The sequence below is a fragment of the Brachypodium distachyon genome, chromosome 1 (assembly GCF_000005505.3).
Source record: "Brachypodium distachyon strain Bd21 chromosome 1, Brachypodium_distachyon_v3.0, whole genome shotgun sequence".
NCBI classification, from domain to species: Eukaryota; Viridiplantae; Streptophyta; class Magnoliopsida; order Poales; family Poaceae; genus Brachypodium; species Brachypodium distachyon.
Window position 1 is genome coordinate 12175234 of NC_016131.3, and position 14260 is coordinate 12189493.

The 14260-nt window shown below is 44.3% G+C and overlaps 2 protein-coding genes and 1 pseudogene across 7 annotated transcripts; 1 reads left to right on the plus strand and 2 right to left on the minus strand.

Moving 5' to 3' along the window:
• Nucleotides 1–1092: 1092 nt before the first annotated feature.
• LOC100846552 lies at nt 1093–3651 on the minus strand (annotated as a pseudogene).
• A 903-nt stretch (nt 3652–4554) lies between these two features.
• On the plus strand, nt 4555–9101 carry LOC100846861. Of its 6 annotated transcripts, none has more exons than XR_002962175.1 (8): nt 4555–4859; nt 5781–5888; nt 5981–6214; nt 6456–6627; nt 6716–6796; nt 7320–7578; nt 8132–8306; nt 8408–9101. XR_002962175.1 is itself a non-coding variant. In XM_024457431.1 (6 exons), exons 1-5 carry the CDS (start codon nt 4641–4643, stop codon nt 6588–6590), a joined length of 624 nt encoding a protein of 207 aa, XP_024313199.1. In that variant the 5' UTR covers nt 4555–4640; the 3' UTR covers nt 6591–6627; nt 6716–7313. The 6 variants fall into 6 exon arrangements, 1 of the variants encoding a protein (XP_024313199.1); XR_002962178.1 differs by lacking the exon at nt 4555–4859 and having other exon boundaries at nt 5411–5888; nt 7320–7446; nt 7539–7578; XR_002962174.1 differs by lacking the exon at nt 4555–4859 and having other exon boundaries at nt 5411–5888.
• Nucleotides 9102–13155: 4054 nt separating this feature from the next.
• On the minus strand, nt 13156–14244 carry LOC100821053. The gene has a single exon (XM_003559651.4). The coding sequence runs from the start codon at nt 14038–14040 to the stop codon at nt 13423–13425; it is 618 nt and encodes a 205-aa protein (XP_003559699.1). The 5' UTR covers nt 14041–14244; the 3' UTR covers nt 13156–13422.
• Between the last annotated feature and the right edge of the window lie 16 nt (nt 14245–14260).

Here is a 14260-nt window from a genome sequence, read left to right on the forward strand (position 1 = left end):
GAGTCTAGCTTGAAATTGATCTCTTCTCTTTTTTTTTCAGGGAACTGATCTCTTCTTCTTGGACAGTGTTTGGTTGCTAAAATATGATGGAATGCAATGAAATCACTACAAATTTGAGGATGATTCTTGCGTTTGGTTTTGGGATGGAATAGGAAGCGAACGTTCGTTCCATAGCCTTGCGGGGCGACGAGGTAAGTTGCTATCCGCATAGCCTAAAGTTACCACCCTCACAGTTTAAAGTGGCCACATACACAGATCTAAAGCTGCCACCCACGGAACTAAACGTCCGCTCCATAGTTTTCTGTTGTGTCAGGGTAAAATTGACAGCCACGCAGAATTAAAGTTGCCACCCCATTGAACTAGAGTTGTCACCACACAAGATGCGTGGCGTGATTCCATCAACAATCTTTGGATCAGATGGCAGCCGAGTGTTCGCTCCGAGAGACTAAAGAGCGAACGTTCACTCGTTATCCGAAAAAACTAAAATCTTTTGGGATGTACACGTACGTACACGCGTAGAGAAACAATTTTTCTTTTGAGCGAATAGAGAAGCATTTTCCCATTTGCACGTAAAGGAAAAGAAAAAAAAAAGCCGAGAGAGACATAAATGAGAAATTGTACAGCCAGCCCCTGGCCCATTTCCCATTATCGTCCAGTCATACCTAACTAGGCCTCGGCCCAGCTCATGCACCCGCTTCGCATATATCATCCACAGATCCACTTCGTTCTCGGCTTGGATCATCCTGCTCTGACGACGGAATCCTGCTCCGCCGCCGCCTTTCTTGCTCCCTCCCTCCCCCCAACCCAATAGAAAGAAGCCTCCTTCTTCTCCGATCCCCGATCTCTCTCTCGCTCTCTCAGGCGGGCTGGTTCGAGGAGATCGACAGCCGGCCGGCGACCAGCGGCCAACGCGCGCGCGGGATCGGCCATCGGCAGCGGAGTTTTCCCGTGCTGTCGGCGTCCTCGTGGGGGCGTGGGGCACGTGTGTATTCGCACGGGGGAGGCGGCCAGCCAATTCCGGTACGGGCGAGCAAATTGTGCTACTCCCTCCGTCCCATATCAAGCGACAAAATATTACATGAATCTGAATCTAGACATTTTTTTTTTATAACTACGTTCATATTTTGGCAAATTTGAGACATTTAATATGGGACCGAAGGAGTAGTACTGTATTTTCTTTAGTCCCACATGGCTTGAGGAGGTGGAAGACCATCGGCATACAGAGGCGAGCCTAGGATCAGTTGCAAGTCTAGTACTCTCTTCGTCCAATAAAAGATGTCTTAATTTTGACCAAATTTGATTGCATCTATACATTAAGTCATGTCTAGATACATCTAATTTTGACAAAATTGAAACATCTTTTGTTGGACGGAAGAATACTAGAACAATTAGTATTAGGCTACAGTTGGCAAAATCTCCCGTACCCGGTACTTCATCCACCTCCAACTGAGGACGTGTTTGGTTGCGTCAGGGGATCGGACTGGATGCTCCGTATCAGATCACCCCGCGTCGGAATAATGTTTCCCATTACGTGCTTTGTTTGGTTAATGTCCGTACTGCTTTCTAATTGCACTCCGTTGTTTGGTTTTGGACGGAGTGCTTACACCTGCATCTGGCCGAAACGACGCCAGGTTGAGACAATACAGAGCTACACAGGTACTTCTAACAATTCAAGCAACCACAACGGCCAAACTTACAACAACGACAGCCCAACTGTCATCCAAGCAGTGCCAAAACAACATCTTTAGGAGTATCAATCTGACAAAACTCATTTATCTAGTATATCCTTCTAACAATTCAACATATCAAACAAAAGACACAATTTTTAGGATCAAAACAACTTCACTCAAACAGCACACTTCCACACTTGACTCAAGTCCATGACCAAATTAACCATCCGCATTCGTGCCAAGCCACCAATTGCAAGCAAGCTGATCAAGGAAGCAAATGAAGCTAATGATGTAGTGTTCTTCAAACTTCTCTTTTACTTCCCTGTAACATGAAACAGGAACAAAAAACCATTAGAACTACTAAATACAGGTACATTGATCTATGGATGATATATCATGCGTATATGCACAGTTCATAGATGGAAAACGAAATATATCATGCCTATATGCACAGTTCAGATATGAAAAACGAAATATATCAATGCATATATGCACAGTTCAGAAATGGAAAACGAAATATATCATGCATATATACAGATACATTGATCTATGGATGATATCTTCCAGTTCCCAAACGAAATGAGCTGACCGATTTTCAAGTATTGTCATGCACGCATGGCCAAATCAATTAAGCACTAGTTAACTTGTAAATAAATTGGAACCCGCTAGTAAATGACAGAACCATCGCAGATTAATACCTTTGAGCATCGCTAAAACAAATTCTCTCCTCAGATTTTCTGGCATTGCCATCATCATATGAATTTCATCAGGTTCTTTCACAAAGATTCTTGAAGAGCAAACCATTTCAGAACCCGTGAAACCCAGACGTTTTAATTCTTCAAGTGCCATCTTGTTGAGCTTCTCCTTGGGGTCTTCAGAACTAGCTTTCTCCTGCATTTCTAGCTCACGAATGGCAGCCTGCGCCATAGTTCCGACATGGACAGAGACACTCTTCAATTCACCATGCACCTCGCCACACAATGCCATCATAGGATCTTGATTCACCCTAGTCTGCGCTCTCTCTCTCCTTGCCTTCTTGTAACCTAATTCAGGTAACCATGCTTAAATGCCATAGATCAAACAATTTCAAATCTAGAACTCAAACAACAATTTAACATCAACAATAAGTAAATATCGTAGTTGTGAACTTACCGGAAGTTGCACCTGATTGGCTGGCCATGGGCCTTTTTCCTGTTGCCCTAGATCCTTCATCATCTTCATCAATCTCAATAGGGATTTCCTATTCCAAGTTAGCTATTGCCTCATCAAAGCCTTCCACATTTTCTCCAGTTGCAATGTCTTTACTATATATGGCAGATAGCGTGTCATAGTATGGAAATGAAACACCATACAATCCTTTAGCTTCAGTGAAAGTCTGCAAGATAGTTTAACATATCAATGCAACTTAAATAACAACAAGCTTTGCATGTGCGTACATACAAGCCAGCAAGAATATTTTTCTACTTCACTTAATCACACACATGGCAAAGAAATCATTACTCTCAGCATCATTTACCAGCCAGCAAGCAATAGGGATTATTATTTACCTTACAATGATCATCATATTGCTGCTTCTCACATTGCACCATCTTCCTCTGATCATCCCAGGAAAACCACTCCTTGCCAGCATTACTTCAATTGCACCGAACTTGGTCCTAAAGTGCCTCACTCTAGACTCAATGTGTGGAACTGCTGTTAGGTTATGACCAGGTAGGCTTTTTGCAAGTTGAGCTTCCAGAACAGACGAGTAGCCATTTTTGAAACCACCATCACATTTCCACTTTGGGTCCATGGACAGCTCATACATTGCCTTAATAAGCTCATCATCTTCAACAATAGTCCACTTCCTCTTATTTTTTCCCCTTCCTCTTGCGTTGGTTTCAGTACTATCCATAGCTGAAACAATATAAAAGTTAGTTAGTTTACCAAAAAAGATGAAATAGAATAAACAATAATAACAATAGAACCCTCCAAAATACACACCTCAGTGATTAGCTAGCGGGGCTTCGGGGGAGAATTCCCGCCTGGGCAAGGGTACTTGCCGGGAGGGGCGTTCCCGGGCACAGGTTTCCGTTGCGAGAGCGGGACCGGGCAAGCAGGACAGCGACGCCACGTGGGCGCGCGGCAGGCACTCTGTGCGCAGGGTTCGTCAGGACAAGGAGTGAGGCGCACGGCGCAATTAATGAACCGACAGAAAGGGGATTCCCCGTCAAGTCAAGCGAACAGTGGCTGTTCAAGAGTAGTTTTTAGCCTTTAGACCCCTAGTTACAGGGCTAGTGTTCTTGCATGTATGCCAGCACACCGAGGAGGAGCTGCCCGAGCTCTCTGCTCGCCACTTGTAAACCATGCACCGTGGCACCTGTGGTATCCCCTTGGTTATAAAAGGAGGACCCCCGCCAACGGTCAAAGGGGTTGGGGGGTTTCGTTCGTTTCCTGACCAACTCATAGCACTACACTAGCAGTAGCCCAAAGTGACAAGGGACACTTAGCCAAAAAGAGAGCACCCGGGGGCTCCCCCCGGCAACTTGTAAGCACTTGTTCCTCTGTCAATTCAAGCCCAGACAAGCAGGACGTAGGGTTTTACACCTCCGGATGGCCCGAACCTGGGTAAAAATGCGCGTTCGTGTTCACCATGTGTTGACGCGCTTCGCATTGGCCCCGCCGGCGATCGCCGGAGCGATCCCCGTAGCCCACTGCCGAACCAAAAAGAGGGTGCCCGCGCATCCCCGGTGTCAAAGCCCCGTGCTACGACATCTGGCGCGCCAGGTAGGGGGGGGGGCGTGAGGAGAGCTCGCAGGTGATCGCCGGCGGCGACATCTACGCCAACATCGGCCTCGTCTTCCTCGACGACAGAGGCAACCACCATGCCTCCTAAGCGGGCTGGTGACCCCCGAATCGATCCGCGTGAAGCCCCAGCGGCACACACGATGCGCAGCCCGCGTCGCGGGCTCAGGAAAACCCTGAACCCTCATGAGCGCAGCAGTCGCAGCTGCCACCCCCGCCTCCTCGGCCGTCGGTAGACAACCGGTTGTAAGTATGTTTGTGTACTGCAAACAATACATGCCACTGACATGTGAATGTAGTTAACATGTATCATTATAGGAAATGGGGATAGTTAACCTCAACAAGCAACCATATCGCATGCCAGGACGGGAACCGGAGTTTCACAACATTTACAAGGATCTTGAAGTAAGCTTCAATACCTTGTACAATATCTCTTAGCAATTCATGTTTTGAACACTTTGTGTTATATAATCATCTCCACATTGACTTTGTGTTTTCAAATTTAATTTGTAGTGCAATGCAACTCTTATGAAACCAAACGTCTGTTACAGGCTTACATCGTGAGTCTTAAGTTCAAAACGGTACCAAAACTGGTCATAGTACAAATTTAAAGACAAGACATGAACGAAGCATGCCAAAAAAACTACACTATCTCAAGGTCATTTGCCATGATTCAACGCAGCTTTTGCTCCTGAGCTCTTTTTCCTTCAATCCGGTTGAAGCATTCCCCTGCTAAACGTCGTAGTAAAAACACAGATCATAATTCTAATCTTCAACTAGAGTAGTATCCACAAAATAAACATGACATTCAAGTAAGTGCTGAACTGAAACTCAAGCAAACAACCTGACAGTCTACCATGGCATCCTGGGGCCAGTAGGGTCAACCTTCTCGTGCGCTTCGCCAGAGAGATAGTCTGCCATGCCATGGCATCCTGACTGAGTTTAACAATTTATCCAATTATTGTGTAAGAGATTATTGAGAAAATCATGAGCATAAGGAATGGCAATAAGGAGGAGGTATGCAGATAACTATTACAGATGCACTGAGGGATAATTTACTATGTACGGAATGTATGACATTTAGTCAATCACAAGTTTATATCCTTCGAAATACTGGAAAGACGAAAAAGTGCAGCAACCCACATCTAGTTGTGGTCAGCTTGAAAGTGAAATATACTTGACACTAGAGCATCACAAAATGTATGCCATACAATACTTATGTGATATATACTTTACATTATGAAGAGATCACATGTGCATTACACTATAACTAAATAATATAGAAAAATTTATCTAGCAACTATCATAATATGTTATTGATCACAGTTGAGGCCTTCTTCCTCACAACATCCAGAACTTCACCAATTTTCTCATCACAAGAAGAGTGATGCGGAATGTGCAAGTCAAAAAATGCCAAAAGGAGACAATGATGAGGTATGCGGATTCTAGAAATGAACAACATGCTTGTAAATAGGAGACCATTCTTACCATCTTTTTCTTCCCTTTCCATGTTTCTGACTATGCAGGTCCTTAAAGTACTAAGGGAAATTTGGTCGAAACAGGACAGCCTAGAAAGACAATTTGTAGACCATCGTGATATTGTTCAAGCTGAGCTCAAAAAAATTGGAATTTCTGATAACTCAACAGAGTTTGCTACCGAAAAAGATTATTTTGAATTTTGTGATAACTCAACAGAGTGCAAAGCAGGGTGTGAAGAACCTGACCTGACCCTGGAAGGCAGTGCTCAATTAGAAGGGTCGGTATGTATTATTTGTCTGCATCTCTCAACACAAGCCCCCCTATCTTTTTGTCAACCTTAAGATGCATGTATGTAGCCCCGTGGCTCACGGATTTTAATCCAGCAAATCACAGTGCAAAATCCACAGCTCTGAAGTGGTTTTGTCTAAGTTTGTCATGCCATTGCTGCTGCCAGATTTCCTCTGGGCGATCAAACTTTTTTCTTCACATTGTCATTTACAGTCGTCCCTTCTTTTTCTTCAGGGCTTCTACCATTCTTCATATATTGCAAATCATCAAGGTCTGTTTAGTAAGCTAGATGACTTGTGTCAAGCAAACTTTTGTCAAGCATTTTGGCAAAGTTCAGTGCAGGCAGGGGTCTGGAAGTGCATGTCGTAGTATATATGGTGGTTTTGTGAAATGGTGTATGGGAAAAGTAAGTTCCTGTTTATGGCAGAGAAATGGCATTTGTTATGCATGTTTTTTCTATTAAATGATGGTCGAGACTGAATCCATGCTTGCAGAATGATGGTGGAAGTGACAGTATTGCAGGACAGCTTGCTGATGAGGTACATTGGGATGATCTTGTTATTATCATAGCTGTGGTATGTGATCGCTGTTAGCATTGTCAAATTCATATTATCTATCATAATACCTTGTTCACCGTGTCATGGTTTTGTTAACACCAATTGTCAGGGGCCTTCATAACTCTGCTTTTTACTGGAGTTTTTACTCCATTTTTTTGTTCCTTTCTTATTTTTGTTGTTTTGGGGCATTAGGTCTGTTCAAAGAAAAAGGAAACCAGTAGCACCAGTGGCAGCGAGACAATGTTGAAACAAGCCCTCTTGCAATACAAGGCCCAAGTGATTGTGTTTTCAACTTGAAGTTAAACTTTTGTTTTAACTGTTGACTTATCTTAGATTAATATCCCCTAGAATCTTTGAGAAATGCGCAAAAAAAAGTGAATCTTTGAGGAAGCGCAATCATGCAGCTGCATTTTGAAAATCTAAATTTTATTTCTCATCTCCACTTTTTGGGCCACCACCAAGTGTTTTGGCAATTATACTGATCTGTCGCTTTATCTGTAGCTTCTTATTCTTCTTTCACTCTGCTTGTTTTTTATTCCAGACTGTAGTGCCAAGTCGAATATTGAAAATGGAGGAGGCTATCAAGAAACATGATTTTGAATCCTTTGCCAGATTAACTTGTACAGATAGCAACCAGTTTCATGCTATATGAATGATACATCACACAGGTAGTTTTCTTAGCATCCTGGTTTCGAGGTTCTGTTGCTACTGAAATCTCAGAATTATGAATTGTTCTCTCAACCAACCGCGGGATAATTAGCCTGGTGGAGAAGTGGAACCATTCGGAGGGAACCCCACAGGTATATTGTGTTCTTGCTCAAAATCTGTGACCTTCTTTTAAATTATTCCCGACTGTACCGTTGTTTCCTAGGTCACAGTCATGTGATGCTATCTAATGAGTACTGCTCTAAAGTACCATGATATTAGATTGGTAAGCTTAGCTGTGACATGGCAGTACGAGATGTTTTTACTGCACTGGCAATTTAAAGAGTGAACTTGGAGTATCTGTAGATCTTTCTGGAACATCAACTGATGAATTTATGGTTTGTGTTTTCAGATCCTTTGTTAACTTTGAAAATTCCATTGTGATATGTGAATGTATGAACTACTGCTGGGATTATTCTAGCATTAGATTTTCCAAAATTACTCTATGGATATGATATTGATATCTTTTTACTAAGCATGTAAAGATTGAGCAACGAAGGTAGCACGCAAGAAATATCTGACTCTACACAGTATGCTAGTCTTAATGGTATTATTTATTGTACTGTTTGTGTCATCTGGTATGATTTCATTTAACTGCAAAACCAGCTGATGCAGTTGTTCTCATACTGAAACCATTTCTGATTGCAGACCTACCAGACATGTTTATGCTCTTAGGCTTATACTTTGGTATTTGAACTTTTGCAATGAGAGGTTGCGTACACTTTTGATGCTGGGCCTAACGATGTCCTAATAGCATGAAACCGCAAAACTGCCACCCTTCTCCTTCAGAGGCTCTTATACTGCTTCCCTCCACAAGACAATGGTATGGACAGGTATTTTGATATTTTTTAAGATCTATAATCTACTGCCATTTGTTTGTTCTGACTAAATACTACAAATACACATACATCATGATCATGGCAGCTATATGGTTGACGATAAATCGATCCCAAGTGATGCTGGATTGCAATCCATAGCCGACGTTGAGGCCCTTCCAACCCCTCCCGAGATGAAGACACCAAATCAGAAATTCAAGGGTGATGTTAGCTACCTCATCTGCAGCAAGCCTGGGGCTGGCCCAAAAGTACTCGTTGACGAGAGCCAAGCGCTGATCGATTCAGCCACGGGCTTCGCAAAAGGAGTAAAATTTTGGATGGTTATTTTGATACACCAGGCTACTGTTATACTGGCTTCTGTGTTCAGATCAATGCAGATTTATCATGGTTAAAAAAGGCGCTAAGCGAGTGGTGAGGCATCACTAAGAGGAATTGAAGCTTAAGTGTAGCTTAAGTGTCGTTCTGTACGGACTCTGTTTTTGAAAAATTGGCGGGATTTTTGGAGAAAATCAAGCGGAATTGGAGAAGTTGAGAGAATGTTGCTCGCCCAGGCAAAATTGGCGGGATCCTCGGAGGAAATCAAGAGGAATTTGAGAAATTGGAGCGCTTAAGTAGCCGCTTAGGGTCTGAGCAAGGCGTTATCCCACCCATCGGAGCTTTAGCCCGCTTTAGCGATGCTTTTTTGAACCATGAGACTTGTATGTCCTACTCTGTAGGACTATATTTGTTCCGTATAGTTTTCACATCATTTTTGTCTCCCATTGTTGTAGTGCCACCGCTTAAAATATACCTCGTTTTCAATAAAAGTTAGTGGAACAAATTTGTTGCTCTGTTAATTTCGTTTTCTGTTTAACAAAGCTTCATTTACGACAACTCTTGACAAGGCATTTTGGTTCTCTGCATTTCCAATCTGCCCCATCAACAAAGTAGTCAACCGATTTGATTTGCAGGTGATAGATGATCAAATGTTGTGTGTGTTGATCAATGTTGTGCTTGTTGTTGGCATTAGGGCTGGCATATGCTTGTCCTTTATATAGTTATAGTTATAACATTAAGAAAAAATCTGGTCTTCAACATTAGTGCTTTACGTTTTGCCTTCTCACTAGCTTTTCCATACAGCTTCCTTCTTGTCAGTTCATAGTTCATGGTAGTGTGTATGAAAGAACTAAATTTTCCCCTCTATGTATATTGTAGGCTTCTTTTTTTTAGAACTACTGCATGTAGGGTTTAAGTTTTTTTTATCTATAGGCTATTCACGGCTTCGGAACCTGCCGTGTCTTAATGAAACTAAATACGTCAGTCTTGATGAAAATGATGGAGAGCATTGTCTTAGGCTCTTAGCGGGGCAGTTAAGGTATTTTAAAGAGCATGTAGAGTGGAAACAACATAGTAATAATTTCAAAACAGGTGTTAAAGAACAGATATAATAGAGGAAATTTGTGAGACTTGACCTCCATTCCACAAACACGATCTGAGCTTTGATACTGTTAGAATTTTTATAAAATTCTCACAAGCTTAATCATTAATTACAACGGCTGTTATAGCCTTACAGGTTAATGAACAACGTGATTGTGATGATCATCAATTAGGTAGCGGACATGCAGGCGGCGACGTATGAAACTAAATCCGTTGCCTGGCGTACGCGCTCGTGGCGAGGGAGAGGCTGTCCTTTGCCGCCGCGAGACTAGCCCTGAGGGCGGCCAGCTCCGCCGTGTTACCGACGGAGCGGTAGGGGAAGGCGGGGGGGTGAGCAGAGCGCGGATGTGCAGAGCTCCGGGGTGACGTAGAAGCTTCCCAGACTCCCGCACAGCTGCTCCAGCGGCGTCACCGTGGGCACGGCGCCGGTGCTGTGCGGCCCTGGACGACAACGGCCGAGAATAGCACGAGGAGGAGGAGAGCGGCGGGCACGGGAGAGGAGGTGGACAGCCCGCGCCCCACGGTCATGGCCGTGACTGTGGTCTCTGTGTTCTCTGTAGCCCCTCATCTTTTCCTGGTTTTGCGAGGCGAAGGAAGTGTATAATGACACCAGACAGACCACGCCCGGCATCTCTGTTTTTCCGGGGAAACCAGAAGACGACGCCTCAGTGATCAGCAGAGAAGTCCGTAGGAAAAATCTCTAATCTACACGTACAGCTAAACTAGCTCTGATTAAGAGTTCTTATACTGCCCCGCGATTCGACTCGTTTATGAATCCAACAGCATACCAATTATATATATATATATATATATATATATATATATATATATATATATATATATATATATATATGTAGGTCCTTCCTCCTTATTACAAAATCAAACTAAACCGTCTGCATTATTCATCCCTAAACTCACGAGGTGCCTGGCTTACGTTGCTTCCGTACGTGGTTACCTTGGCCAATTTTGTTGGAAGACCAGATCTGATCGGCGCGCGATAGCTAACGAAGATGATGCATGCTAGCAGCGTTCCCGCGGAAAAACGGAGATGCAGCATATCACGTTCGTCAACTGGCCGGAGCCCCACGGTGAAGGACGTCAACACCGGCGCCGGCGGGCCCTGGGAATCGCTGCAAGAGGATCTGATTCGTCCGGTTTCCTCGCGGTTGCTTGCCGGGGATTTACTAGACTACGTCCGCTTCCGTGCCGTTTGCAAGTACTGGCGATCAGCCACGGTCTCTCCGTGTGGCCACGGCGTCATTGATCCATGTTTTCACCCACGCCGCTGGATGATGTTCCCCGAGGGCCGCGACCTTTACCCAGGAAACCCTGAGCTGGGAGACTACGTCCGTTTCTTTAACCTAGACTCAGGGACCTTTATCCGCGTTCACCTCCCGCTATGCAAAAGTGTTGAGCTTCTAAGGTAACATACGTTATGTTTGTTGCGTTTGAATTTTCTGGCAAATATTTTGTTTTAGATATTTGAAAAGTTTCATTTTGGAAATTGATTATAGACGTGATTTTTTCTCCTATCTTTTCTGTGGATGTTGCTGTCAGCATTTATTTTTATTATCTGTTAGGCCCATCATCCATTAGTATGACTTTTTTTTTACGTTTGACTCCCAATCTTTCCATATTTTGTCATGTTGTTTCTGATGCTTCTGCTATTTAGCGAGAGATGTTCACTTTAGGTGACCAGTTTGCGGTGATAGTCATGTATTTTCGTGTGCCTTTGGTGCATTGGCTTTCGGTTGGCGTTTTCATTGTGAGTGTGGTGCTAGCTACCGGCTGACGATGTACAATTGCTTGTTAGTGGTGTCTTCAAGTTTTGGGTTGTACTTGTATTGTAAATAGGAGATTATACTAACACCTTCAAAAATATTTTGGGGAAAATAATTGAATTCCGGTGGCATGTGCGGAAGCTGCTTCGGATTAAATTCTCGCTGCATGGGCGAAAGTTGTTGTGAATTAAATTTTGTTGAGTTGCCCGTGAGTGGTGTCTTCAAATTTTGGGTCTTCATGTGTCTTTGAAACAACTTGACCAGGTTTTTGTTGTCGCATCGCTGTTTTTGATGGAAGTGATGCTATGCGTAGGACGTTTTGATGTCTTTGAAACAACTTTTTATCGGTTGCTTCGATGGTTGTTGTGGTGTGCACGTGCTACTGGTCGTGCATGGTTAAACCTTTCTATTGATTGACCTTAAACCGATACGAAATCAAGATTTGTTTATATTCCAATTGGTGTGAATTCAATTGGCCTCAAGTAGATGCGATCATGCATACATGGTCCTTAGAGCAGGTCCAATGGTATGTTCTGCCCTCAACGATATGTGATCTGCCCGGCCGCATGTCACGTTGCAATAGGTTTGTCAATCGTCGTGATGCTTATACATAGAACGTCCTTATACATCCCGGTGGAGATGTGACTATAATAATAATAATAATAATAATAATAATAATAATATATATGTATATATATATATATGTGTGTGTGTGTGTGTGTGTGTGTGTGGATGTGTGCATCAGTCGATGCAGATGCCGGGGGTTATCCTCCTTTTCGGAAAAAAATACATATAAGACGTCCTTTCCTAATAAATCCCAATGGAGATATTGGATTATTTTCTTTGCATTAAAAGTTTAGGACACTGGAATTAATTTTAGTTAGCACTTTAAGCTAATATGTGTATCCTCACGCGAGAAATCTGACTGACAGATGATTCGCTGTGGAGTATGACCACGTATGTGAGATTCAATCGGTCTGTCAGCTATAGGTGTTCAGACCAAAAGTTTCTAATATTTAATTCTAACCTTTAAGATCTAAAATCAGGGTTAGATATATTTTAACCTTTGTGGATTAACATGATGGCTTCTTGTCCTTTTTTCTATTACAGATGTATGCAGGTGTTCATGGTTTGGACTTACTCAGTCGTGTGTGTTTTTGCCGCGTTGTCACTATACCCTAGTGCGGCTCGTGAACTCCGCTTGGCGAGTGCAGACGGTCGAGTCGCTTGATCAAATTGATCTCGAGCATGGGACGACGCGGACACAAATTGAAGACGTTTGGCTTGTAATCCGCTCGGTAGTTCATCAATGGCTGGCTTGCTGCTAAGGCACATACATATGGCCCTCCGTGCGGATCTAATTCCTAATTGGAGAATCTGTGTCCCTATACCAACCGGCAAACAAAATGTGTTTCCATGTATATTGCGGATTGGTTTCCATACCGATTATTGATTTGTTTCTAACGTTCTCGGATCTGGTTGCTTTCTTATCCCTTTTCTATTATGTTACGATAAATTTGAATCCTACGATAACTTTTGCAAAATCTGGACGTAGAATTTCTGCTACTTTAATTAATTAGATATTGGATTGGATTTGTTTTTATTCTCAACAATCAACAACTTGTTTTGCTATTTTGGATCAAGAACCATTATGTATGAAGTATTATTTCAAATGAGTAACAAGCTTTAGTCAATACAAACCTGTCCAAAACAAAAAATAAAAACGATTTGTTGCCTTGTTTGAAAAATAAACACCACTAAGAATACTTCACGCTAACTAATTACTGAAAGAGTTATTCAGAGACATGATTAAACATCATGGGAGTATAACTACTAGGTCTCACATCACACCAGAATAGGGGGTTTAGTCACAACGTGGCTGGGGTGATTATCATTTATCAATCAATTAGGCAGCGGACATGGAGGCGACGACCGCGTGCGCGACGATGGCCATGGACCCGAACCGGTCGTTCTCCAGGGGCATCAGCTTCGCCGCCTCGCCCTCGCCGCCGCCGGCCATGCCGGCGCATCCGGACGCGACGTACTGCGCCGCCTCCAGCACCTCCCGCGCGCCGCGGTACCGCCCCGCCGCCACGGCCCGCGCCGCCCACCGCAGCGCCGGGACCGCGCCTTCGTACAGCTGCAGGCACGACCGGATCCCCTTCCTCGCCTGCGCCAATGGCGTCGGTGCCCGTGCCTGGCGTGCGCGCTCCGTGTCCCTGGCGAGGGAGAGGGAGAGCGCGGACTCGAGGCTGGCCTTTGCCGCCGTGGCGTTGGCCGCCGCGAGACTGGCCGCGAGGGCGGCCAGCTGCGCAGTGTTACCGGCGGAGCGGCAGCGGGAGGTTGGGGATGAACAGAGCGCGGATGTGCAGAGCTCTGGGGTGACGTAGAAGCTGCCCAGGCTCCCGCACAGCTGCTGCAGCGGCGACGCCGTGGGCACGGCGCCGGCCGATGTGCGTCCCGGGACGATGACGCCGGCCGAGAAGAAGAGGAGAAGGGCAAGCACGGGAGAGGAGGTGGCCATGGAGGTGACAGTGGCAGCAGCTTCTCTGTTCTCAGTTTTCTCTGGTTTCTTCGTTTTGCGAGGCCAAGTAATGAGACACCGCACCCTGTCTCTAAGTATGCTTCGGGTTCGATCTATCTTCACGAGCCTCACGTTCTCTCTGTTTTCCCGGGGTGCGCCAGTGATCAGGACGAGGAGATCGTCCAGACGGTCGACTCGAAATGATCCGGTTCGGTATATC

Coding starts and splice junctions, on each gene's coding strand:
- LOC100846861 (XM_024457431.1), top strand. CDS start 4,641: ATGAGCGCAGCAGTCGCAGCTGCCACCCCCGCCTCCTCGGCCGTCGGT. Junction 4,701..4,772: donor CCGTCGGTAGACAACCGGTT/GTAAGTATGTTT, acceptor GTATCATTATAG/GAAATGGGGATAGTTAACCT. Junction 6,215..6,455: donor GTGCTCAATTAGAAGGGTCG/GTATGTATTATT, acceptor CTTTTTCTTCAG/GGCTTCTACCATTCTTCATA.
- LOC100821053 (XM_003559651.4), bottom strand. CDS start 14,040: ATGGCCACCTCCTCTCCCGTGCTTGCCCTTCTCCTCTTCTTCTCGGCC.